The 27,694-nt window shown below is 39.1% G+C and overlaps 1 protein-coding gene across 4 annotated transcripts; it reads left to right on the forward strand.

Moving 5' to 3' along the window:
- The first annotated feature begins 337 nt into the window (after positions 1-337).
- CDC37L1 (cell division cycle 37 like 1, HSP90 cochaperone) lies at positions 338-27,694 on the forward strand. Of its 4 annotated transcripts, none has more exons than XM_077909202.1 (8): positions 338-644; positions 4,841-5,122; positions 8,860-8,953; positions 17,539-17,654; positions 18,019-18,141; positions 21,105-21,269; positions 22,042-22,199; positions 26,078-27,694. In XM_077909202.1, the coding sequence occupies exons 1-7, from the start codon at positions 513-515 to the stop codon at positions 22,168-22,170; spliced, it is 1,041 nt and encodes a 346-aa protein (XP_077765328.1). In that variant the 5' UTR covers positions 338-512; the 3' UTR covers positions 22,171-22,199; positions 26,078-27,694. The 4 variants fall into 4 exon arrangements, with proteins under 4 accessions (XP_077765328.1, XP_077765338.1, XP_077765353.1 ...); XM_077909212.1 differs by lacking the exon at positions 26,078-27,694 and adding an exon at positions 22,416-22,430; XM_077909227.1 differs by lacking the exons at positions 22,042-22,199; positions 26,078-27,694 and adding an exon at positions 22,416-23,946 and having other exon boundaries at positions 339-644.

Consider the following 27,694-nt stretch of genomic DNA (forward strand, 5'->3'; position numbering starts at 1 on the left):
CGGCCCTACTTTGCGCCCACCCCGCCTCCGGGCTCCTACTTCACACACGAACGTGCAGAAAGGAGCTGCTGCAGTTTGCAAACAACTCGCGAAAAGGGACCCCGCATCTCTCGGCGTCCGAGACCCACGGCGCACAGCGGAGGGAACACGGGGCAACAGCGACTCGACGCTACGCGGCGCACGGCGCCCTCAGGGATGGACTGGGCAGCGCCCAGAGGCTTCAGAGAAGGGAATTTTAAACGCCAGCCCCAGCCCCATCCCCTTCACGCAGGCCCCCCCGGGCCCCGCCTCCCCGGCCCCGCCCCCCAAACAGGAAGTGACGTCGCCGAGCGTGTCCGTCTTCTTCCGCCGTCCCCGGCCCAGGCTAGCGCGGGGTGTGCGTCGGCGTCGCGGCCGGCAGAGGCATTCTGGGTAACGGCCCCGGCCGGCTGGGGCGGCTGGCTCCGCGCAGCAGGTTCCACTCACGCCAAGTCGGTTGGCAGTGACGCTTCTAGGGCTGGGGCCCCCCGGACATGGAGCAGCCGTGGCCGCCGCCGGGACCTTGGAGCCTCCCTCGGGCCGAGGGTGAGGCTGAGGAAGAGAGCGACTTGGACGTGTCCCCCAGTTCTCCCCGCTGCCCGCAGCTGCCGGGCGGCGGCGCGCAGGTGAGAGGGGTCCCGCGAGTGGCGAGGGGGATGGGGAGGTGCCATCGCCAGGCCCCGAGAGCCCCCTCTCTCCGCGCCCCCCCTGCGCCCTGTGCCGCGCCCCCGTCTCACTCCCGGGGGCGGTGGTCAGCAGCTTGGTGCCGTCCCGCGGCTATTGTAGCATCTTCGGAGGGCTTCCCAGGGGGGCTGGCCACATACTCCCGACCTCCATGTCCGCGCACACCTCTTCACCTTGGCGAATTCCTTCCCCTCCTTGGGAGATGTCCCTCCCCCCCTCCGCCCCCTCCTGACAGCACCCAGATTTGGGGCGGCTAGCGTTCTAACGTTGACCCTTTGTCCCTTCGTGCGTGTGTCTTTATCCGAGCGCGTTATTCGGTGGGAGGCTCTAATACTTGTGCTCCGGTACTGGTGTTGCACAGGGAATGGTTGGTTGTATTCCGGCAATGCCCCGAGCTCCTGACCTTTTATCCAGATTTAGGATCCAATTTCACTGACTTCTGACATCTGAATAAATTCTGTGAACCTCGCTTTTTGATGCTGCTGTGAATCCGTCTCATTAACGCGACCGCTTCCCCCCACCCCCCACCCCCACCCCCCACCCCCACCCCCCGTCCGATTATGCTTGAAGTTCGGCTTCACCTCATTCTCCAGGGAAAACGTACAGGCACACGTTTGCCTGTTCCCCTCAGACTGCCTTCCTCGTATTCCTGGTGCTACTTGTGGTTTTCAGTCCAGCCTTCTTTCCTCTGAAACTTAACCAGATGACACATCATTTCGAATGTTTTTTTTGGGGGGGTCCTATCTTAGGGAATGCTTATATACTCATATATGTCACCTTGCCCTGGTTTTTCTCCTACTCTGAGTGTGTTTGGAAGTGTATTTCAGGAACACAGACCAAACACTAATATGTTCAGTGAAACGGGTTATAGGTTCTAGGCTTCTTGCAAAACGAGGTTCCAAAGGGCTTAACTAAATTAACAGTTTTTCTTGAGGCTCATCCTGCTAGCTGTTAGTGAAGATGAGTTATTTAAATCATTTTCCAAGAAGTGTAAGGCCATCAGTCCTAAGCCCAGCTCACTGGGTTAGTTGGCTTCACAGAAAAATGCTGTTTCATAACCGTAGACTGTACTTCGGCCAGCCAGTCTCTGGGAAAGTGCAAAACATGTTTTAGGAGGCCACCATGAGAGTTGATAGGTCAGTAGTCACCCCCTAATTATGGATCGCTGGTGTCATCTTTATATACAAAGCGTGTTATATGAGCATATAACGAGTGTGTTACAGAGAAAAAAAAAAAAAAGAACAGCAGCTGCTGTTGTCAATTTTGAAGGCATATGGGAGAATAAGAGGTCACCAGAATTATAGTGCATTGTGGTTGAATCACAAAAGTAACCTAAGAGGAGCTCTGAACTTAGAAAATATCTAAGCTGATAATACCTGGCTGGGTCAGTCCAAGGAACACATGACTTGTTTTTGGGGTGGTAGGTTCAAGCCCCATGTTGGGTGTAGAGATTACTAAAAAGAAAAATAAACTTAAAAACTGTATGTTTTTTACTTATGCACTTGGAATTGTAAGCTTATTTGGCTGAAAGTGATGTTGTAAGTAAATAGGTTTATCTTTTTCATTAAAAATGACTTCTCTGAGACTCTATGGCTAGTTAGTGGCAGAATTAAGACTAGAACCCACTTCTGGCGCCTAGTACAGTGGTTTTTCCTACCTGCTGGACTTACTGCCATCCTGGATGTAGTTTAAAACCACATGGGTGAAACTACCTTTGGTGTTAAAATTTGCAAAGTGATTACTAATCCTAAATTAATTCCTGTGTTTATAACCCACTTATCTTGCTTGGCTTAGGACTTAAGTTTTTGGATTGGAGTATTTGGAAAGAATAAAATGTTTAATTCAAATTATAAACATTTTGTAGTTTTTTCAAAAACAGCTCTGGTTTAATTTTACGAGATGTGGGGAATCTAGACATCTTAATGTCATATGTTCTGAGATCCAATTAAAGTAAAAGGCAATTCAGAATTTAGAGATTCTGTTTGAGCATTTTTAATGTAAAGTTACATTAGTAAACCTAATGCCAGCAGTTCCATTTTTAAATTTATGTTCATCAGAGTATTATGTTTAATGTTCCTCTAAAACCTCAATTGTGGGATCCCTGGGTGGCTCAGCGTTTGAGCATCTGTCTGCCTTTGGCTCAGGGTGTGATCCCAGAGTCCCAGGATTGGGTCCCACATCAGGCTCCCTGCATGGAGCCTGCTTCTCCCTCTGCCTATGTCTCTGCCCCTCTCTCTTTCTCTCTCTCTCTCTCTCTCTCTGTCTCTCTATGTGTCTCTCATGAATAAATAAATAAAATCTTTAAAAAAAATAATAAAACCTCAATGTGTTTACAGGTAAAATTACCTTCTTTTTTTTTTTTTTTTTTTTTAATCATCTCAATACATGTTGGGTAGTTTGCTCAAATTGCCAGATGTTATCTGTATAGTCTGTGGAGAGGAATTTAAACGTGAGTCATTTTTAGAATTTGGAAATAAGATTTCTATGTTTGATTTGAGATATGAATGTTTGCTCCCACATAATTTGAAAATGCACGGTATTTTCATTTCTTCACATTGCCTTTCTTAGAATGTATTTGTCTTTTCTGACAAAGCAAATTTTATAACTTCATTATTCTCCTTTTCCTGGCACCTTTTTAACATAGCTGGGCTACAGTTATTATTGATCCTATCTAAAATAGCAAAAAATAAAAATAAATATTTAACTTGATTCGTTAGGACCTGGCCTCCAAAACTGCTAAATGAGTAAATAAAACACCTGAATAGCAACAGTGTCTACATTTGCCACAATAGAAATCTAAGACTCAACCCAAAAAGAGAGGCCTTGCAGCTACTTGTCTGGAATTCTTTGCCACCACTAGTCTTTTCCAAAAAATGGAGAAACATTTATGGAGTCCTAGCCCCTCAAGAGACTGCTGGTAGAGTAAACAAATAAGCACAACATTGTGTGAAAACACCACTAAGAAGTATGCAAACCTTGGGAAGGGAAGGGATTAAAAAAAGACTTAGGAAGTGATTGCAGAATCTGGTATGGAGATAGGAGCTGGGGGATGAGGAGTTGCCAAATTGAAAGGGGTAGGGGATGGGAAGATAACCAAACAGAAGAGCAACTAGAACTGAGTCTAGAGAGATAGTAGGAAGGGAAGTCATGAAGGACCATGCCATGCCACAGAATTTGTCCTTTACCTAAGACTTTAGGAATGAGTAAAAGTATCAGATTTGTTTTTTGGAGAGATGGCTTCAAGTGTAGTAGAGAATGGCTTCAGATGAGAAAGACTGTATATACATAATTGAGATGTGAAATTATAAGGGCTTGAGTAGTGATGCAGATTAGGAAACAAATCAAGTTAAGATTGTTCTCTATACCTAGTTTGAAATTGATCTACATTTTGGCTGAGGATTCATAAAATACGTGCTTTCAGCTTTTAGAGAGCTGAGGAGCATAAGGACTTAAACATCTATCACAGTGCCTCACATGCAGTAGGTCAGTAAATATTAAAACTAATTACTGTTGCTTCTCAGTGGAACAGAGTCAGTCACCAGGATGAACCAGTTTTTGCTTTTGTTTTTATAACTTTGCCTATTTTGATTAAGATTAAGCTAAAGAGTATCTGTAGAGTCAGTTATAAACAGAAATTCCCAATATAAGATTTTCTCAGATCACCAAGAGTTGGAATAATAGAGAAGGAAAATGGAAACCAAGAAGTGATTATTTCTAAATAAAAGGTTCTTTTCAGTGAAGAACTTCCAGAACAAAACTCTAAAGATCTGATTTTCAGCATGTTGAGTTGTAAGGTAATGGGCTAGATTGAAGCTTTTGTTCTCATTCTGCTGTTTCAGGACTATGAAATGATAAATCCAGTTTCTTGAGCACAAGCTATATGCAGAACATTGTGTTAATTATGAGACTTTTTGCTGCTGCTAGTTGTCAGAGGAGTAGCATAGATTATCAAAGGAGCTTAGAGTCTGGTTGACGAAAGAATACCTATAATATAAAAGTATAACTACATACAGAGAAGTCAGGATACCTGTGTATCAAAAATACTATACAGAAATCCTTGACTAACAGAAAATTGAATCGTGCTGAATAAACATACCATTTGCCGTCTTCATTTCTTACAATACTGTTTTTTATCCAGATGTATAGCCATGGAATTGAACTGGCTTGTCAAAAGCAGAAAGAGTTTGTGAAGAGCTCTGTGGCGTGCAAATGGAATCTCGCTGAAGCTCAGCAGAAACTTGGTAGCCTAGCCCTGCATAACTCTGAGTCCTTGGATCAGGAACATGCCAAAGCACAAACAGCAGTATCAGAGCTAAGGCAACGTGAAGAAGAATGGCGGCAGAAAGAAGAGGCTCTAGTACAGAGAGAGAGAATGTGTCTGTGGAACATGGATGCCATTAGCAAGGATGTTTTTAACAAGGTACGTACTACTTTTTACTGGATTAAAATAAGAGAAGAGAAAATGGAAGTGTTTGTATAAACCAGTTGTGCATATTTGGTAACAAAGCAACAGAACCTGTGAACAGTATTGAGTTTTGACAGTTTATGAAAAGTGTTTGTTACAGAAACCTATATCCCCAATAGGGTCAAATGTGAGTAGTCATTAATATAAATACATGGCTGTAGCATAGCACACTGAATGTAAGGGTAGACTCTGGGATCAGACTGCCTTAGCTCTCAGCTTTGTCACATGCTGCTGGCTCTGTGACTGTGGGCAAGTCACTTACCATCTCTAAGCCTCAGTTTCTTCAACACTAGGGGGGGCGTTATAAAGACTGAGGTAATTTCTTAAAAGCCCATAGGATAGGGCCAGGCAATTGGGAAAGCTCAGATGTTACAGGAGCTTTCTGATGTTGCTGTCAGCTTGCTCTCAGTTTTGTAACACTAACGTATAGATAGTGGATTTGTTAAATAGTCTTTCATTGTTACTTACCAGTATGTATTTAGTAAACTTCAGGTAGGGAGGGGCACCTGGGTAGTTCAGTCGGCGAAGCATTTGCCTTCAGCTCAGATCATGATCTCAGGATCCTGGGATTCGAGCCCCACATCTGGCTCCCTGCTCCATGGCACTAGGGGGCCTGCTTCTCCCCCTCTCTCTGCCTGCTGCTTCTCCTGCTTGGTCTCTCTGTCAAATAAATAAATAAAATCTCTTTTTAAAAGGCGGAGGGGGGGGGGAATCCATGGGTGGCTCAGCAGTTTGGCACCTGCCTTCGGCCCAGGGCATCATCCTGGAGTCCCAGGATCGAGTCCCGCATCAGGCTCCCTGCATGGAGCCTGCTTCTCCCTCTGCCTGTGTCTCTGCGCCTTTCTCTCTCTCTCTCTCTCTCTCTGTGTGTGTGTGTGTGTGTGTCTCTCTCATGAATAAATAAAATCTTTTAAAATAAATAGATAAGTAAACCTCAGATAGTAATCCAGATTTAGCATTATCAGCATTACCAAAGGACTAGTACAGAGCTTTTGTCAAGTTAGTAGTCATTAAGAGTAGTGTTCAGTTTCTCACTGGATTATGTAGGCTTTATTCTTTGACTGTTTTATCTGTAGAAGAAATGGGCAATGGAATTCATTTTTACTACAGTGTAAAGTATTACTTCTTTCTATTTGTACTAAATTCTCAAAGCTTCAGAAGTAGACTGCTCTTTCTAAGTCCACATTCACTTTTATCTTTAGCCATCATTACTCTCTAGACTTCTCTGTCTCTAACACCATTTGTTTCTGTCTTAGCACCCACTCTCAACACATCCTCTTAAGCACTTTTAATGTCCTTCCCTTGGGCCAGCCCTAGTTCTTCTATATTAATAAGTAATATATATATGTTAGGTGTACAACACCACTGACTCTATCGGTGCTTTATTAAATTGAGAAAAATTATGAGTACAGCATGCTTACCATGAAAAGAAAAAGAGTATGTAAAATAGAATGGAAAGGTTTCCTTCACTTCTAGTTTCATTCCCAGAGATAACTGCTATTAACAGTGAGTTGTATCTTTCTAAACTTTTTACGTGCTTGTAGCATTGTGTGTTTATTTTTTTATTTATTTTTTATTTTTTTTTTAAGATTTTATTTATTTATTCATAGACACAGAGAGAGAGGCAGAGACACAGGCAGAGGAAGAGAAGCAGGCTCTATGCAGGGAGCCCGATGCGGGACTCGATGCTAGGTCTCCAGGATCACACTCCAGGCTGCAGGCGGCGCCAAACCGCTGTGCCCCTGGGGCTGCCCGCATTGTGTGTTTATTATTGTGCACACACACACCAAGATCATTCATTATCTGAATGATTCACTGTATCTATATATATTTTTCTAAGGGGTGTGTATTCTTAGCATTTATTTCTGGTTTGCATTTATACACATAACTACTTAAAGTAATTTTTTTCTTCCAGAAGGAGTGGTCAAAGTAGTGTTTCTTTGTTTTAAAAAGTTAATGTCTTTTTTTTTTTTTAAGATTTATTTTTTATTTATTTATGATAGACACAGAGAGAGAGAGAGAGAGAGAGAGAGAGAGGCAGAGACACAGACAGAGGGAGAAGCAGGCTCCATGCCGGAAGCCCGAGAGAGAGAGAGAGAGAGAGAGAGAGAGAGAGAGGCAGAGACACAGACAGAGGGAGAAGCAGGCTCCATGCCGGAAGCCCGACACAGGACTCGATCCCGGGACTCCAGGATCGCGCCCTGGGCCAAAGGCAGGCGCGAAACCGCTGAGCCACCCAGGGATCCCCAAGTTAATGTCTTTTAACACAGTGGTCACAAAGAAAATATTTTCATTTGTCTCTGCTTTTATTTGTGCGTGTGTGTGTGTGTGTGTTTTAGGTTCTAACATAGCCTACATTTATACCACAAATTAATTGGGATTACTTTTATGTTCTAGTCATTTGGTCAAAATTGTACATTGGTTTTGTCTGTGAGCTTGAGACTTGAGAGCACTGGTCTAGATCTGTGCTGTCCAACTCGATAGCCGCTAGCCACATGTATTATTGAGCGCTTGAAATGTGGCTAGTCCGAATTGAGATGTGCTGTAAGTATAAAATACACACCAGATTCCAGTAACTTAGTACCAAAAAAAGTAAAATATTTTGTGAATGATTTTTTTGTCTTACATGTTGAAATGATCATATGTTGGATATATTGGGTTAAATAAACCAATTACCGATTTCATCTGTTTTTCCTTTTCAGTGTGGCAAATACAAAACTTTAAATTACATTTGTGACTTGGATTGTGTTTCTATTGAACAGTGCTGGTCTAGATAGCAGGATATATAAAGGAAAAAATGTTTTTACTATGAAATATATAAACTTGGGATGCCTGGGTTGCTCAGTAGTTGGGCTTCTTTCTGCCTTTGGCTCAGGGCGTGATCCCGCCGTTCCAGGATCGAGTCCCCCATCGGGCGCCCTGCATGGACCCTGCTTCTCCCTCTGCCTGTGTCTCTGCTTTCTCTCTGTCTTTCTCATGAATAAGTAAATAAATAAAAATCTTCAAAAAAAAAAAAAATACAAACTTGTGTGCTTCTGCATTGTAAACTGGTAGAAAGCTACTTTGGGATTTTGTTTTATGGCAGTGATGATTACAAGGTTTAAATGTGATCACAGAACATTCTGTGAAACTGTCCTGCCAGTTTTCTGGCTAGATAAAAACTTCATCAGGGTCCATAAGTTATGGCTTATTTAACTGGAAATAAGCACTTCCTTAATAAAAATTTGTACTTGATTTCAGAATCAAAGTGTTGGCCTATCCTAAGAAAAGTTTGCAGCAAAGGTCCATTTTAGGTTTATGTCCTGTTGGAGAAGCTATAGTAAATATACTTTATACACTTTGAATGTCTTAAGTTTATTTCTAGCAAGAACTCCAAAGATTTGTGTAGAGTTCCAAATATTTAATGGTAATGAATAATGCAAAATATATATTTGGAATGTAAAGGATCTTTCTATACTTTGATGGGGAAATTCCACTTAACAAAAAAGTTAATGCACTTGGATTTTTTTGGTATGATTTCTAAAATAATTCTGTAGTTTTGCACAGATTTTTTTTTTATACTACCTTTAAAAAAAATACTATACTACCTTTTAATAGTATCTGTAGGAAGCATTGCTAGGCATTCAGTACCTGAGAAAGAATATTCAATGAATATAAAATCTGATTTTAACTTTAAGCATTTTTTTTCTTAGAGTTTTATTAATCAAGATAAAAGAAAAGAAATAGAAGATGAAGATAAATCAAAATCATTTATGCAGAAATATGAACAAAAAATCAGACATTTCGGTAAGTCTACTGCTTAGTTTCCTTATTTTATAAAGTGTTTAATATTGGGGCCCCAGGGTGGGTCAGTCAGTTGAGTGTCCAACTCTTGATTTTGGCTCCAGTCATGATCTCAGGATTGTGAGACTGAGTCCTGGGTGGGGCTCCATGCTCAGCAGGGAATCTGCTTGTGATTCTCTTTTTCCCTCGCCCTCTGCCCTTCTGCTTATGTGCATGTGTGCTCTCTCTCTGTAAAATAGATATCTTTTTTAAAAAATGTTTGATATTGGGACACCTGTGTTGCTCAGTGGTTTGGCGCCTGCCTTCGGCCCAGGGTTTGATCCTGGAGACTCCGATTGAGTCCCATGTCAGGTTCCCTGCATGGAGCCTGCTGCTCTCTCTCTGCCTCTCCCTCTGCCTGTGTCTCTGCCTCTCTCTCTGTATCTCTCATGAATAAATAAATAAAATCTTCCTTTTTTTTTTAATTTTTATTTATTTATGATAGTCACAGAGAGAGAGAGAGAGAGAGAGGCAGAGACACAGGCAGAGGGAGAAGCAGGCTCCATGCACCGGGAGTCCGACGTGGGATTCGATCCCGGGTCTCCAGGATCACGCCCTGGGCCAAAGGCAGGCGCCAAACCGCTGCGCCACTCAGGGATCCCAAATAAAATCTTTAATAAAAAATGTTTGATATCATAAATATGTATACAAACAATGTATTTATAAAATGGAAATTACACCTGGGTGGCTCAGTTGGTTAAGTGTCTGCCTTCAGCTCGGATCATGATCTCAGAGTCCTGGGATTGAGCCTTGTATCAGGCTCCCTGCTCAGTGGGGAGCCTGCTTCTCCCTCTGCCTGCCACTCCCCCTGCTTTGTGTGCACTCTGTCTTTCAAATAAATAATTTTTTTGAAAAATGTTTTTTAAAAAAGTGGGGTATGCCTGGGTGGCTCAGCGGTTGGGTGTCTGCCTTCAGCCCGGCGTGTGATCCTGGAGTCCTGGGATTGAGTCCCACATCAGGCTCCCTTCATGGAGCCCGCTTCTCTATGTCTCTGCCTCTCTCTCTGTCTCTCATGAATAAATAAATTAAATCTTTAAAAAAAATAAAAATATTAAAAATTTTTAGAAAACGAGAGGGGGACAAAAAGAAAGATAAATGACAAAACTCCAGTTTTATGGCTACTTCTGGCAAAGTTGTACAGTTCTTGCTTTATACTATTTTTTGGTCATAAATAGATTGACAGTAAACTAAATTGTGAAGAGAAGCAAAATTCAATCAATTCTTATATAATGCTACCCTCTAAGACACCGTCTTTGCTTACTACATGGTCTCTTTCCATTTCCCAACTAGTCTTTGCTTTTGCCTTTTTCCTTCTTTGCTTCTGTGGTATCTGCTTATTTTATGGATATAAGATTAGTATTCGGGGCAGCCCGGATGGTTCAGTGGTTTAGTGCTGCCTTCAGCTGCCTGATCCTGGAGACTTGGGATTGAGTCCCATGTCAGGCTCCGTGCCTGGAGCCTGCTTCCCCCTTCTGCCTTGTCTCTGCCTCCCTCTCTCTCTCTCTCTCTCTCTCTCAAATAAATAAGTAAAATCTTAAAAAAAAAAAAAAAAGATTAGCATTCATTTTCAGATTTTGGATATGTTCATATATAATTTATGTGGATCCTTAACTGCTATTCAGATAAACATAGTAATAGAAATATGTATACAAAATACTGAAAAATTGTTTTTTCTATTGGGGAAAGACGATGGGTTGGGGTTTGATGTGGTGAAGACTTCCAACAGGAGAGAACATCTGAGCTAGATTATGAAGTTCTCCTTGTAGATAAGGAAGCACTAGCATTGTGTGCAAAAGCAGAGTCAGGAAACAACATGCTGTGTCGGGTAAGCGATGTAGTACTGCTGGAGTCAAAATGCCACTGGGAAATATTAGAGATTAAGGCTCAAGGCATGTTATTTGACCCCAAGTAATATGTTAATTTAGTAAACATAGTTTTTATTTGTAATATGTTAATAAGCTTATTAATACATGGCATTTTGAAATGTATTTCCAATGTTTTCCCCCCCCAAATATTTATTTATTTATTTTTAAAGATTTTACTTATTTACTCATGAGAAACCCATAGAGAAAGAAGGCAGAGACATAGGCAGAGGGAGGAGCAGGCTCCATGCAGGGAGCCTGGTGTGGGACTCGGTCCCAGGACTCCAAGATCATGCCCTGGGCCGAAGGTAGGTGCTCAACCGCTGAGCCACCCAGGCGTCCCTCCCCCTAAGTATTTAGAATTTCATTCATTCTTCAGGTTTATTAAAACAGTAGATAGTACTTCAGATTTTTTCCCCTTTTTCTGTAGTTTACTCATAAAGAATTTATTTTTCTCATATTTCTTATTTAAAAAAAAAGACTGTGTATTCAGATTAATTCAAGGATAGGACCTGAAGAAATGAACATAAAGTTTTTACTTTTAAAAATTCTGTAAATGACTCTTAGTTGTGATAATGTGATTTACCATTCCCACCTGTGGTCCTTGCTTCTTAGATCTATGTGTTCCACTGCCTCTAGCGGAATAGCCTCCTTCAGGGTCTTGTCACCCAGCTGCATGCCATGGGAAAACCTAGTAGGTACAAAACAGTTCCCTCATTTTTGCTATAAACTGAATGCCTCAGTAAGAAACAGTTTCGTCTGGGGAAAAAAACCTAATCTCACAAGGTATTGTAATCCACCTGGTACTATATTTAAGTCTTTAGTAAAGCATTTAGCCATTCCATAAAACCTGCTTCTGGGTAGTGATGTTTGTAAGACCAGTGAATTTCATGAACCTATTGTCTTAATGTCTTTTGCTGTATAATGAATTTCTGCATCAAGATATCATGTGTATGGGTACTAAATAACTCGTTTAGTAAGACCATAGGTGTATTAACTGGTAGAAGCATGGTGGCGAGGGAGGACAACACCGGATCTAGAATAGGTTTGTTCAAGTGAGGAAACATCTTTCCAAGATGAAATGGGACCAAGATAAACAGTTTGTTACTTGATGGTTGACTGGTCCATCCAGTATATGGTGCCATATTTAGTTTTCAGCACTGGATTCTGCTACAGGCAAGTTAGATATTCAGAGGCTATACTGGAATATTGTTGATGGGGTGATCCTGTGCCACTGAATGTCTGCCACCATGACCCCTGAGTTTAGAAACTATATTATGCAAGTAGGGAGATGGCTGAGGGAAAAGGCTGACTTGACATCCAAAAGTGACTAATAAGCAGCAGCTTTGCCATTGCATGTTGGGGGCTTCCAGTGTCTCATCCTCTTATACTGACCAGAGCCTTACTGTCTTCAAAGCCAGCCAGACCTGATAGCTACTCCCAGATTCACATTGTGCCTGTTTCTTAATGGAAATGTACAGTAGCTTTTTACTTCGGAGAAGATATTCTACTTGCCACAGCTCTTTGGATCCCCAGAATGTTACTGAGGTGGTAGGCTCCCAAATTTTCATGTGTATCTTACCAAGACATCTGGATCCCTGCTACTTCCTGCTCGCCAAGTTTCATCGGTATGAAGTGGGCCAACTTGGAGTCATGTGGGATGATGAGGTGATAAAAGTCCCTGTGGACTAAATTGTGGCACAGAGCTGACAGGGACCTTAGGCAAGATAGTGAAAGTTTAATGCTTTTCCTGCTGGGTGGAAGCAAATGTTTCTGGTGTTAATGCTTTTTACGGTAAAGATTCGGAGGGGAGCATTTGTCAGAATTATGACTACATTGATAGACTTCTTCAAAGCAAACACATCTGGAATAAATGCAGCTGTAATTAAAGCTTCCCACTAAAGGCTTTTCAAACTTGGATTGCATTCCAGACTCTTGGAAGACCTGGGCCTGAAACGTGGGGCGCTGGGAAGGGCTCCAGGGGCTTGATACCAGTACTTCTCTGTGGTTTCGTGTGTACTTGACATTAACATTTCCATTAGGGTATTTCTTTTTTTGTTTTTTTGTTTTTGTTTTTGTTTTTTTAAGATTGTATTTATTTACTCATGAGAGACACGGGCGGGGGGGTGGGGGGCACAGACACAGGCAGAGGGAGAAACAGGTTCCATGCAGGGAGCCCAATGCGGGACTCGATCCCAGGTCTCCAGGATCACACCCTGGGCTGAAGACGGCGCTAAACCATTGAGCCACCCGGGCTGCTCTTCCATTATTTGTTGACTATCGTAATTTTGCTTAAATAAGTAGATGAACTTTACCATTTAATGGTAAATAGTATGACCATATCGTGGAGTATTTTAAAGCAGTGAAATCTTGATTTTTTTTCTCTTTAACATATTTAATTCATTAATTTAGTTAATTCATGTTTTATAAATGAAAAATACCAGTTTAGCAACAAAGTCTGTTTTCTTTTAAATTTCAGAGTAGTTTTATTCAATGTCATATGCATGTTTGACATCATTTTCTGTGATCATCAGAGTGACTTTTAGATGATCTAGCATAGTTTTTCATGGCATATCCTCTCTTCACTTCCTGTCAAAGTTAGCTGTGATTTAAGATTTTTGAGTCTTGTCACTGGAAATTTTACCGAAAGCTAAAATGTTTGTATAAATATTGTGATGGATCTTTCTCATTTGTGTGGAAGGTAGATAATTCACTCTCCTCAGTGTAAACACATACATATTGCTTTTCAAAAACACATTAATGTCCTGTTTTTTTTTGCTTTTTTTGTTTTAAGATTTATTCATGAGAGACACAGAGGGAGAGAGAGGCAGAGACACAGACAGGGAAAAGCAGGGTCCCTGCAAGGAGCCCAGTGTGGGACTTGATCCTGGATCCTGGGATCACACCCTGAGCCGAAGGCAGATACTTAACCGCTCAGCCACCCAGGTGTCCCTAATGTCCTGTTTTTGAAAGACATTTAATATAAATATAAAGTACCCCTGAATAGAACATGGACTGAAATTAATAGAAAATTAATATATATAACAGGATTCTAATTTTAACTCATTAAAATACAAGCCCAGAAAGAAATGCATTAAAGTGTTAACATTAATTTTCTCTTGTAGGATTGCAGATGATTTTTCTGGATTTTTCAAATTCTTCACAATGATCATACATTTTTTTTTATAATATGAAAAAAAATACTTTGAAAGGGTTTATCCTAAGAATTCAAGGATGGGTTAACATTGGAAAATTTATTAATGTGATTCACCATATTTTAATAGTTGGTAATAGTATAAACCACAGGACTTGGTGATCAGTTTGATGTGGGAGGAAAGGAAATGTCTAGAGGAATTTCTAGAATTTTTGAGTGGGTGACCTAGGAGCACTGTAGATGGCAGGGAGAGAAAGACGGGTTTAGTTTCAAATAAAATGACTTTATGTGCAAGTGTGTAGGTAGAAATAGTTGTCTAGTGGTAGGTTATTGAAATACAGGAGACCCAGGACCTGGGAAATACAGAAAAAATAGGTCATTTTTCTTTCATTAAGACATTTACAACGTTTTGGGGAGGTTTTTAGCAGATAGAGACATTAAAATAATTAGTATAATTTAGAGGATTCAAATTTATTACTCTGTAAGTATAAAGCAAAGAAGAAAGAGAAATCAATAATGATGCGTGTATTGGAAGACCATTTTAAGAATCAGGTGGAATGGGCAGCCCAGGTGGCTCCGCGGTTTAGCACCACCTCCAGTCCAGGGTGTGATCCTGGGGTCCCAGGATCGAGTCCCACATCAGGCTCCCTGTGTGGAGCCTGCTTCTCCCTCTGCCTGTGTCTCTGCTTTTCTTTCTCTCTGTCTCTTGTGAATAAATAAATAAAATATTAAAAAAAAAAATCAGGGGATCCCTGGGTGGCGCAGCGGTTTGGCGCCTGCCTTTGGCCCGGGGCGTGATCCTGGAGACCCGGGATCGAATCCCACGTCGGGCTCCCAGTGCATGGAGCCTGCTTCTCTCTCTGCCTGTGTCTCTGCCTCTCTGTCTCTCTCTGTGTGACTATCATGAATAAATAAATAAAATCTTTAAAAAAAAAAAAAAATCAGGTGGAATACTGAGAGCTGATGGATGGATTGCAAGTTAGACGTTCAGGAAAATACATAGGTGAAAGCACATAATTAAAATATTTTAATTTATCAAAATAGGGGTTTTCAAGCATTCAGAGATTGGTTGGCTAGTTGAAATAACTAGATTAATCTTAACCAAAGGATTTCATGTTTAATTGCAGGAATGAATTGTTCCCTTTTGTGTTGATACTACCTAACATTTACTCTCTGTCAAGCACTGTCTCATGTGCTTTATGTGTATTAACTCATTTAATTCTCACAGAAACCCTCTGAGAGACTGTTATTTGCCCTATTTTACAGAAGAGGAAAGGGAGGTGTAGTAAATTGACCTATGCAGTTGACTTCCAGAGTTGGCTTGCTTAGTCACTGTGCTAGATTGTGCTACTTTCTATTTGTTTGTTTGTTTGTTTACAAATTCCAAAATAACATTCGTAATTTCAGCTATGTTCTGTTCTACTAAAGCCATTGATTATCTGTAAGTATTTTGTTCATAAGATTCCATATTCTTTCCGCAGAGGTGTGTATGGATTCCCTGTAACCTAACCTCGATTTGATGGTAATTGATAGACATTTTTGAAATCAGGTGGTGATAGGTGTTTCTCAGATAAAGAAAAGCTGTGGTCAACCTCAAGTATTGTCTTTATCTTAGTTACTAAATGGATAGTTTAAAAATTGTAACATTTAATGATACCCATTCCTCATGATCCCTAAAAGTAACTATTTCATATTATCCTTCCTGTAAAAGAAGCCAAAATAGATAAGATTTTGGTGCCACAGTAAGTGATGATGCTGCCATGGAGAAGTAAATAGAAGCAATGCTCTATGGATGGTGGATAGCATTAAAAATACTTCCTCTTCTGGAATATAATAAACCTAACACAAAACTGCTTCATAAGATTTATTTTATGGCTTTAGGTATAAGGAAGAAAGATTATGCCTTCTTTAGATCTGACCCTCAGAAGTTATTATTATTAAACTGTTTATACCTTGAGAAGTAGTTTTAAGTAACTTTCTAAATCATTTTTTCTCAGAATTTAAAACTCCCTAATCACTATATCCAAAGTGTTGGAGAAATACTTTATAAAGCGTGTAAACTCTTTACATGAAAATACTAAAATGCTTATTCCTTTTTTTTAAATGAGAAAATTAATCGTTTATTTTCAGTTGATTTCCATGTGTTGCTAAATGTGTATTTTTCAGTAAGACATTTGTCCTCAATTTTGTTCTTGTGTTCTAATGTGGAACTTTAACGTATAGACGTTCAATTTGTGTCTAGAGGAAATATTTACTGCCAAACTGTTGACACCATCTTAATACAATTTCCATAATGATTCAATGACATACAGACTTCTTTGGATGAGTCTTTTTTTTTTCTTTTTAAAGATTTTATTTATCTGTTTGAGCAAGTGAGAGAGAGTGCACGCACAAGCAGGAACAGAGGAAGAGGGGGAAGCAAACTAAGCAGGGAGCCTGATGTGGGGCTCAATCCCAGGAACCTGGGATCATGACCTGAGCCAAAGGCAGACCCTTAACCAAGTGAGCAACCCAGGCCCTGGATGAGTCTTAAGAATCTAAAGCTAACATAGTTAATTTGTTCAAGTGTAAGGCTTACAGAACAAAATTTAAAGCTGAACACTGCTGGTTCCATGATGGCATTGACTTTTTCACCAAATTTCTTACTAATTTGAATACCTTAAGTAGTATCTGAATAAGCATGATATTTTTTGAAGCAAAATGGCAGGGATGCCTGGGTGGCTCAGTGGTTGAGCATCTGCCTTTGACTCAGGGCGTGATCCCAGAGTCCCAGGATTGAGTCCCACGTCGGCCTCCCTGCATGGAGCCTGCTTCTCCCTCTGCCTGTGTCTCTGCCTCTCTCTCTGTGTCTCTCATGAATAAATAAATATTTTTTAAAATGAAGCAAAATGGCATCTTCTTTCAAGTATGCTTAATGTGATTGTGTTTTCTATGTGTTATAAACATGACTAAATGATTAAGATGACTAAAATGTTTAAAGTATATTTACTATTTTAATACCTACTGGATTGGTTTTCCGTGCTGTCAACATTTGACCATATCATCTTAGACATTTTAAAAATAAATTAGAGATAATGTGGTTTTTCTATTGTATTGTTTTGCTAAATACAGTTTCTTGAGATTTTGCTATATGTCATCTTTCTAATAGAAAAATTTGTATTCTGTGAATAAATAATACTGAATTTCTTGAAGTCATTTGTACTCAGTTCAGCCAAGGTTGTCCAGCCATCTCAATTTGCCTGGAACTTCAGGCATTTCCCAGGTGCAGAGTTTTTTGGCTTTAAACCAGTCACCCTACTTTAACCTAATTATTTAAAATAAAACTTTCTGTGAACTTGAAAAGCTATTTCCAGTATATTGAGTATTGCTTTATTTGCTCTTTTACCATAACAAATTGCTGTGGTACTGTGAATTATCTTTAAAGAGAATCATTTTAAAATACCAATTTCTTTGTTTATAAGAGTATCTGACAATTGTAGTTTAATTCTTGGGTTTTTTTGGTTTTTTTGTTTGTTTGTTTTTTGTTTTTACAGGTATGTTGAGTCGATGGGATGATAGTCAGAGATTTTTGTCTGACCATCCATACCTTGTATGTGAAGAGACTGCTAAATATCTTATTTTATGGTGTTTTCATCTAGAAGCTGAGCAGGTATCATGTGAACCTTTGAGTTTCTGAAACCTTAGTAGAATTCTGGTCTACTTTTTGTTTTTTTTGTTTTGTCTTTTATGTTACTTTGAATGAAAGCAAGAAGGTTATTAAGTGGAATTAATAATCTTTTTGTTTTTAATCTCCTTGAGTTTACTGTGGGAGTATTTTTCATTGTTTTAGTTAGCATATGGAAACTTTTCTCTGATGTGCTCTCTTTGCAGCCTCATTTCTCTGTTCCCACATACTATAAACCTTTTTCTTTTATAACCTATTGAAAAATCGTGTTTTAAAATTCAAATAGTAATCACAATATTAAATACATTTCCAGGGGTATTTCTCATAATTTTAATCTCTCTATTTTCAGAAAGGGGCTCTAATGGAACAGATAGCACATCAGGCTGTTGTAATGCAGTTTATTATGGAAATGGCCAAAAATTGTAATGTGGATCCAAGAGGGTGTTTTCGTTTATTTTTCCAGAAAGCCAAAGTAAGTATTTAATATTTTTAAATGAGAAGATTAAGCATTAAGTGAGACCTCTTTGGTCCATATACATCAAAGATAGCCATCCAACTAGAATGCCACAAGCTAAAGTCTGTATAGATATTATAGTGAGAAAAAAATTACATTGCTGATTTTATGCTAATTTAGACTTAAGGGAGCTCTGTAAGAGGCTATACTGTATCATGCACATGAAATTGAGACTTGTTTAGATGAATGTGTTTAGGAAAATTAGAGTGGTGCATCATTTATTCAGCCAATAAGTATTGACTGTCTTGCAAGGACTGTTCAAGATGCTAAGGATACAGTGTTGAATGAAACAGATATAGTATATTCCATGTTTAGAACTCACAATTTAACAAAAATAAAAGAAGTCACAGTTTAATGAGAAATGACTTTTGTAATGAAATAATAAGAAACAACCTGAAATTTTAATGACTAGAAGAATGTTTAAAACCTGTGGTACAGGGATCCCTGGGTGGCGCAGCGGTTTGGCTCCTGCCTTTGGCCCAGGGTGCTATCCTGGAGACCCGGGTTCAAATCCCACGTCGGGCTCCTGGTGCATGGAGCCTGCTTCTCCCTCTGCCTGTGTCTCTGCCTCTCTCTCTCTCTCTCTCTCTGTGACTATCATAAATAAATAAAAATTTAAAAAAATAAAATAAAATAAAAAATAAAACCTGTGGTACAGGGGCAGCCCGGGTGGCTCAGCGGTTTAGCGCCACCTTCAGACCAGGGCGTGATCCTGGAGACCCAGGATTGAGTCCCACATCGGGCTCCCCCTGCTTGGAGCCTGCTTCTCCCTCTGCCTGTCTCTGCCTCTCTCTCTCTCTCTCTCTGTCTCTTTCTCTGTGTCTCTCATGAATAAATAAATAAAATCTTTAAAAAAAAGTACTTTGTTTTTCAGCTTATTATTGGATATGTTTGAACTAATGCATTTTTTTTTTTTTAAGATTTTATTTATTCATTCATGAGAGACACAGAGAGAGAGGCAGAGGCACAGGCAGAGGGAGGAGAAGCAGGCTCAAGGCAGGGAGCCTGATGCGGGAATCGATCCTGGGACTCCAGGATCACGCCCTGGGCCAAAGGCAGGCGCTAAACGGCTGAGCCACCCAGGGATCCCCCACCCCTTTTTTTTTTAAGATTTTTTTTATTTATTTGAGAGAGAGAGAGAGCGCATACAGAGGGAGTGGGAGAAGCAGACTCCCTACTCCCTACTGGATCTTCCTACTGAGCAGGGTTGTGGGGCTCTATCCCAGGACGCTAAGATCATGACCTGAATTGAAGGTGGACACTTAACCTACTGAACCACTCAGGTGTCCCTGAACTAGTGCTTATTAATAGGATAATGGAACATAGCCAAACCATGTTTATTCTTTAAAATTTACTTTGTCAAAATAGAAGTGAAAAGTCTCTAACCTTAGCATTTTGTTGTTAATAGTTTTTTTTTAAATTAAGGAATAACTGACTTTCAGGGTACTTAATATTTTGTGCCAGGTACTATTCTAAGCACTTTACATGGATTAACTCATTAAATCCCCATAAGATTTTTTGAAGGTTATTATTTCTGTTTTACAAGTTAGGAAACTAGCATATAGAATAGATTACCTAAAGGAAAAATCAGTCAAGTCTCTCCAGATCTAAATCACTAGGCCTTCCACATGCAGTAAAGCCAGAAGTTGAGCCACTTGGCTCCTCTCATAGTTTGTTGCAAAACCATTTGAGAAGGATCACTTCTGGATCTGAAGGCTAATGTCCTATGTGTCTATGTAAGTAGCATATATTGATTAAAGTGAAATACTATAATTGGATTAAGGAAATGATTGCTAAATTCATAAAAATATAGAATAGCAGCACAGAACATTGTGTGATTTGTATAGATATTGATGTTAATAACTAACTCGCAAGTTTTAATTTGATTACATAACCTAAACTACATTAAAGAAAAAATAGCATTCTACACAAAGGGCCCAATGATATTATGGAATGAGATTTTGATAAAATCCCTTCCATCACCTGAACTTAAAGCCTAAAGTCCTATTAGTGGAGGATAAGTGCTGTGTCATTCTTTGCAGAGGAAACAAGTGGAGGCTACTGCTAGTTGGTTGTTTTACATCAAGAATCTCGATTATGGGGGATCCCTGGGTGGCGCAGCGGTTTGGCGCCTGCCTTTGGCCCAGGGCGCAATCCTGGAAGACCCGGGATCGAATCCCACGTCGGGCTCCCGGTGCATGGAGCCTGCTTCTCCCTCTGCCTGTGTCTCTGCCTCTCTCTCTCTCTCTGTGAGACTATCATAAATAAAAAAAAAAAAAAAAAAAGAATCTCGATTATGTTATGCATCATAGGAGGGAGGTCTCTTCCAGCAACATAATACTCCTACTTTTTTCTCTCTATGATGTTGAAAACGTAGTTGTTTCACTAAAACACAGATACTTCCAGAATGGAATTGAATATTGAATTTTATTTGGTTTTAATGCTTTTACAAACAGGGAGTATAGAGCTGGAGAATTACAGAAACAGATAATAGTGCCCTATCATTAATTGATGGACAATTAGAAGGTTTTAAGAACATCCCTTGCCTTTGCTTGGCAATGTGAGAGGTCAAGTGAGGACTATTTTGGATCCTGACAAGAATCAAGAAATACAGAGAATTCCTACTTTTGTTATATTTGTGTACATATGTATGTGTGTGTGCGCATGCGTGTGTGTGTGTGTGTGTATGTTTGTTTTATATTACTGGACCAGAGAGAAATGGAACACACCAGTCATTAATATTCCTATAAAACAGGTAGTTTTCACAAATCTGACAGGGATTTTGGGTGGTGTCTATGTACATTTAAACAGTTCGCCTTATCTTTACTTCCTCCACTTCAGATCTAATACATGTTTGTTAGAATTCACTGTGTGGTCTGAAAGTCTTGAAAAATAAGTCTTTGTTTTATGTGTTTTTCTAGGCAGAGGAAGAAGGTTATTTTGAAGCATTCAAAAATGAACTTGAAGCTTTCAAGTCAAGAGTCCGACTTTATTCTCAATCACCAAGTTTTCAGCCTATGACAGTTCAGAATCATGTTCCCCATTCTAGTGTGGGATCTATAGGTTTGTTAGAATCCTTACCACAGGTAAGTTGAAAAAGTAAATATTTGTTTCATAAATTTATTCACATAATTTTTGTTCTTTTGGACTACTCTTTGTTCTTACATATAATATATGTGAGATCATTTTAAATATTCTTGCCTAAGAAGATAACTTCATTTCATGCCATGTTTTGACACTAAATCTCTTCCATCTGTTGCGTATTTTGAGAGACACCAACTTCTACTCCTTTAAATATAGAAGAGATGAGTTACTCCTAAGCACTCTTAAGGGCAAGTGTTACCTATTGATCATTTTAATCATAAACTTCTCAAGATGGTTCCTGAGGAACATCTCATTCTCAGCGAACTGTACTATTAAGAATTTCTTAGGATGGGGGTGCCTGGGTGATGCAGTCAGTTGAGTGACCACCTCCTGGTTTCAGCTTGAGTCGTTATCTTGACAAGGAAGATCATGGAATCTTGTCATGGAATCAAGCCCTGTGTGAGGCTCCCTGCTCAGCACAGAGTCTGCTAAAGTTTCTCTCCCCCATGCGTCACCCTCCACCCCCTTGCATGCTTACCCTCTAGCTCTCAAATAAAAAATACTTTAAAAAAAAGAAAAAGAAAAAAGAATTTCTTAGGATGGATTAACTTCAGAGCATACATCCTGTGGCAACCCAGGTGATTTGTTCCATGAGTTTATTTAGTATTATGAAATGTTAGTGTTGCCTGCCAGAGGTAGCATTTTTATTTGTTTTTTTTTATTTTTATTTTTTTGCTGTTATTTTTTTTTTAATTTTTTATTTATTTATGATAGTCACACAGAGAGAGAGAGAGAGGCAGAGACATAGGCAGAGGGAGAAGCAGGCTCCATGCACCGGGAGCCCGACGTGGGATTCGATCCCAGGTCTCCAGGATCGCGCCCTGGGCCAAAGGCAGGCACTAAATCGCTGCGCCACCCGGGGATCCCCAGAGGTAGCATTTTTAATACGTTAACGCGCCTTCTGTTAAGGTGCTCTTTCTAGTAATGTTCACCGATTGTTTGAGCCTCTCTGAGATCAAAATAAAGGTCTGTTTCTAGCATGAAACAATTTCTGTCAGAAGAAGGAAATTTAAGTTACCACTAGAAAGTTGCTGCCCATGTCTATTTTAGTAGCATTTTAATTGAGCCCAGTCATCTCGCATTTCCAGGCTCCAAGATTTCAAGACCAGCTTTAGCCAGTTCAGTGTGTGGCCTACACGGTGAAAAGGACAGTCTCATTCAGAAGACAATATGAAGAGAGCCCTGTAGTTTTAAATCTCATTAAGTGGTAGGATGGAGATTTTCAGTATCTATACCTCATACCTCTATAATTTCACCATTTCAGTTACATAAATCATAGGCCAAAGTGACAATTAAGGAAAGCAATTGATAATATTCAACTCAGCTAAAAATACTAATTCTCAAGGATAAAACTAATCAAGGTCTTGATTTTTACATAATTAGTAATTCTACCCCTTAGTTGCATATATTAGCAGTATTCCCCTTCCATTTGTTCTACAGAATATCTCTTTCTGCTCTATAAATGTAGTAATGATTTTCTCTTCCGTTCTTTGAGAAATAGCCCACAGGAAAGTAGTCTTTCCAAGGGAATTTTATGACTGTAAGACACTGTCAAGTCTAATATATAACCTAAAATTAAGATGTCACATAATGAATACAGAGGAAGAAAGAGACTTTGAAGAATATCATTGGTTCTAAACATAAGAGGGAAAAGACACGAGCTAAAATATCATAATAGGCCTGTATTATCAACAAGTTGTTTTTCATTTGGGAGAAATAAGTTCTTACTGCATGCATCAGCTTTCGAATCTACTGCTCGGCCTCTCCTGGTGAGATGAGGGGCTGGGACTATATACAACTTTGACACTTGAAAGTTGCTGATATTTCAGGATTGTTCAGACCTAATTCACTTGGGCCAACAGTCTAATTCCTTGTGGTTGAAGTTGACCATCCTGGTCTATCCCTCCTGAGGAAGTGAAGGGCTGGATGATATTTCAGCTAGATACACAGAAAGACTGTGGACTAGGTGACAGAGAGCTTCTGAAAGAAAAGCTTCCTGCGATAATTATATCCCATTTTTATTACATTTGCTTATAGATTACAAAACATGTTCACCTGCTGTTTCATTTAATCTTCTCAAAAGCCTCGTGATTTCTTTTCATTCATTTTTATGGATGAATAAACTGAAGCTCATGGAGGTGAAGGCAGTGTGCCTGAAATCAGGACAGGAAGCAATGGGGCTAATCCTGTAATCCTAGTGTCTGTTCTACTTCACTGTTCATTCACCTGCACTCCAGATTGTTGTTGAATCCTATGCTGGAGATAGGACAGGAGACACAGATATGTCTGTGTGCTCTTACAGAGGGACTTGTCACTGAAATGAGAAAGGTGTTGAGAATACTACCAGATGAAAATATGGGGTAGCCAGCGGAATTTGTAGAGTAGGTTAGGTATGTTGATTGCTTTTTGTTTTTTAAGTATCTGCATGATGAAGCCTTAGAGTTCTCAGGGAGATAGATGAGTTCTGGGGGAACTCCAGTCCAGTCTTGGTAGGATAATTAAAAGCTCTGTTCTGAGGGCCTTTGGAATTGGGTTTGCATGGTCAGAAAAGGTCATAGCACTCTTGTTTCTTTGGAAAATGGGATAGTCTAATGAGAATTCAATAATTTTTTATAAAACTTAAATTTGGAAATAAATAAATAAATAAATAAATCTATCTATCTATCTATCTATCTATCTTAAATTTGTGGAGGACACCTGGGTGGCTCAGCAGTTGAGCGTCTGCATTTGGCTCAGGGCGTGATCCCAGAGTCCTGGGATCGGGCCCCACATTGGGCTTCCTGCATGGAGCCTGCCTCTCCCTCTCTCTCTCTCTCTCTCTCAGTCTCTCAATGAATGAATGAATGAATGAATAAACAAACAAATAAATAAATGAAATCTTTTTTTAAAAAAGTTTGCATTAACACTTCAGCTTTTAATTTTTTTTTCGTTGACAACAGTCTTGTGAAATAGCCAGATACCACCATCCTTAGTTTTGCGAGAACTAAACCAAGGCCTCTTGGACAGAAGTCCAAGTTACCTTAGGTTTATCCTATAGACTTGGTTTCAATTTTATTAAATTGTGAAGAGTGGTTTTCTCTCTAAGGACTGCAGTACATTAGGTGGAAGAGGCAGGATTAGAACAGAGGTCCAACATTACTGTAGTTTTCCAGACCCCCGTCAGTCATCTCTGCCACTGCTTTCATCAAGACTTGATTGGGAATAATCTGATTTCTGGATAGCTTTTTGACTTTTACAAATACAATGTAATAGAATCACAATGTATTGTACTTTATTAAGAGCATCTTTTGAAACCTTTTGAAGGGCAGCTCTGGTGGCTCAGCAGTTTAGCGCCGCCTTCAGCCCAGGGCTGATCCTGGAGACCCAGGATCGAGTCCCACATCGGGCTCCCTGCATGGAGCCTGCTTCTCCCTCTGCCTGTGTCCCTGTCTCTCTCTCTCTCTGTGTCTCTATGAATAAATAAAATAAATATATTTTTTAAAAAAATCTTTTGAAAATAGCTTTTGACTTTTACAAATAGAATATAATAGAATCACAATGTGTATTTTACTTTATTAAGAGCATCATTTGAAAACTCTGCCTCCCTTTGGGTGGGAAAGTTTAAGACCTCTATCCTCTGGCCGGATTATTTTCCTCATTGTTGTTCATTAAATAAAATAAGCAAATGGGATTCCTGGGTGGCGCAGTGGTTTGGCGCCTGCCTTTGGCCCAGGGCGCGATCCTGGAGACCCGGGATCGAATCCCACATCGGGCTCCCAGTGCATGGAGCCTGCTTCTCCCTCTGCCTGTGTCCTGTGTCTCTGCCTCTCTCTCTCTCTCTCTCTCTCTCTCTCACTACCATAAATAAATTTTTTAAAAAATTAAAAAATAAATAAAATAAAATAAGCAAATGAAAACAGATGAGAACGGTAGTAAAACTCTGAGTACCTAGGAGACACTCAGAACAACTGAATAGATAAAATTGAATTCTTATGGAAGAATTTCCTAAAGTCCTGGGTCTTATGGGCTTATGTCCCTAGTCATGGTGCTTTAATAAATGATAGTTTTATTTTTACTTTTATTGAATAAGGTTTTCTTCCTAGCTTTAGAAGTATACAGTTAGAATATTTATGAGTTTTAAAAATAAAATCCAAATTAAAATGTTCTTTTATTCTCCATGTTAAAATATGGATCTAAGTACCTCTCAAAAGATTAATAATTCCTCACTTTTTACCTTTTGAAAAACCAAAATAGACTCTGAAGGTAGCTATAATTTTTACTTGGTAAATGGATTTTTTTCCTTATTCAGAATAGTGTTTTCCATTTTTAATACTTACTGGGGTAATTAGTAATTTCAAAATGCATTGCCAATTTTTTTTTTTTTTTTGCATTGCCAATTTAAAGCAGTATTTATCTTTTAAATAATCCATAGCTTTGTATATACAATTATATGGAAGATGTAGCCTTATATGATTAAATAAATTGCAAGTTTTGTTAAAAGGGGAAAAAGTTAGTGTTTATTCCAGTTTTATTTTTTACATATGTCATCCTGTCTTTGTCACATCTTCTTTGGATCAAGTGGTCCAGTCTATTTTTTTTTTTTATCTTTTTGGGTTTCACCCCAAGTTTGACTTCAAAGTCCATTTGCTTTCCCCCCTACTTTGCATTTACTACACTGAAGAGAAATAGTGTGAAACTGAATATGTAGTTGCATATACTGGCATAAAACTGGTTATCATCTATGGTTTCTTCCCTATATTTTTTTTTCCAGAATCCAGATTATCTTCAGTATTCTGTCAATACAGCTCTTTGCAGTTTAAACTCAGTGGTACATAGAGAAGATGATGAATCCAAAATGATGGACACTGTATGATTTGGTTAAGACTGCTGAGGCCAAGTACTATTTTGTTACAAGAAAGGAAGAACTTGGCTATTTTCTTGACACTTTTATGGGTGCTGCACTTTATTTTTGTTCGGTTTTGATGGGAGGGGAAAAAAGAGTACTGAAACGTTTTGTAAAATTTTTTTTATGTGCTGCTAGGTTTTTTGATTTTTTTTGGAAGAGAGGAGTGGTACCATATGTTGAAGTCAAACTGGACTTTTTTTTGGCTACTAAATTTGCCTTTAATCTTATTGTTCTCAGTTTTGGAATCAAAGTATGAAAATCTGCACAAATGCAATGTTTACAAGAACTGGTTGATTCTAGGAGGCATCTGCTACAGTCTCTTTTTATATGGATATGTACATGTCCTACTCTACAAAAATGATTAAAGATAAAAATGTACTTGTATCCTACTGCTAATTTAGCTGTCAAATCTGGTGTTTCATCATATTAAAAGCAATAAATCAGTAGTTGATAATCTACTTTACTAAATAAGCTGGGTGGTGAAAATTAAAACAAAGTCTTTCCCTTTAAAATAATATTACATTTGTATTTTCGACACCATCAGTTAAATCCTTGATTATAGTATCATTTTTATGTAGACTGACTTTATCCCCTATGTATTCTCAAAACTGTATTATTTAGAAGTCAATTTTACCCTGTTGACTTTTTAATATTAAGGGTTATAGTAATATAAAAACTGATAAAGCTAATACAATTTTTGCAATTTTTTTTTTTTTTTTAGTGAGATCAAGTTTGAACTCACTCTTAATTTCTTTACTTGACATAGTCTGGGATCTCTCAGGGAGCAAGTTTTAAAAGAATACTAATGGCCTGTAAGAACAAACGGGAAGAATAATCTGATTTTTAAAATCATGGTGGTTTCATTCTGATGTAGCCCAAGGACTTTTTTAAAGGCAGGAGAAATCTTGAAGACCCAATTGCCTCAAGCTGCCAACTCCTTATTTCTAAGAATTTGGTGATCCTTGTCGGTAATGATGGCTTTTACTACATTTGTCATTTCTGTCCTTAGGTCAGTTACCATAGGATGCTTCTGAGCTTTACTACTTCTTATATAATTCATTTCAAATGTGCCAGGGTATTTCATTATTCATTTGGAATTAGATGACCGTGCTATCCTTATTATTGAGGATTGTCTTCTGACTTAGGGGAACATGGGCTTTGGTGTGTATCCGGTGTAGTCTCTGGCTCAGTCCCATTGAGAGTAGTAGCACATGTTTGGAAGATGGCTGACTGGGATTGGGAATACATGTCTCAATTTGAGAAACCAAATAATGCTAAGGGACCCATACAGTGATCAAACCTGTGACCGTGGCCTCATTTGCACCTTGTTTTAACTGAGGTGATAAGGCACGTGGTACCCATAGAAATGGACCGGAATTACTGAATCATACTTCTGTAACATCACAATCTTCCTGGTTTTCAGAATAAAACTTTTTGTGCTTTTGATATAAGTACTCTATAATAAAATATTTGACTAATTTA

The sequence above is a fragment of the Canis aureus genome, chromosome 1 (genome assembly GCF_053574225.1).
Source record: "Canis aureus isolate CA01 chromosome 1, VMU_Caureus_v.1.0, whole genome shotgun sequence".
In the NCBI taxonomy this organism is placed as follows: domain Eukaryota; kingdom Metazoa; phylum Chordata; class Mammalia; order Carnivora; family Canidae; genus Canis; species Canis aureus.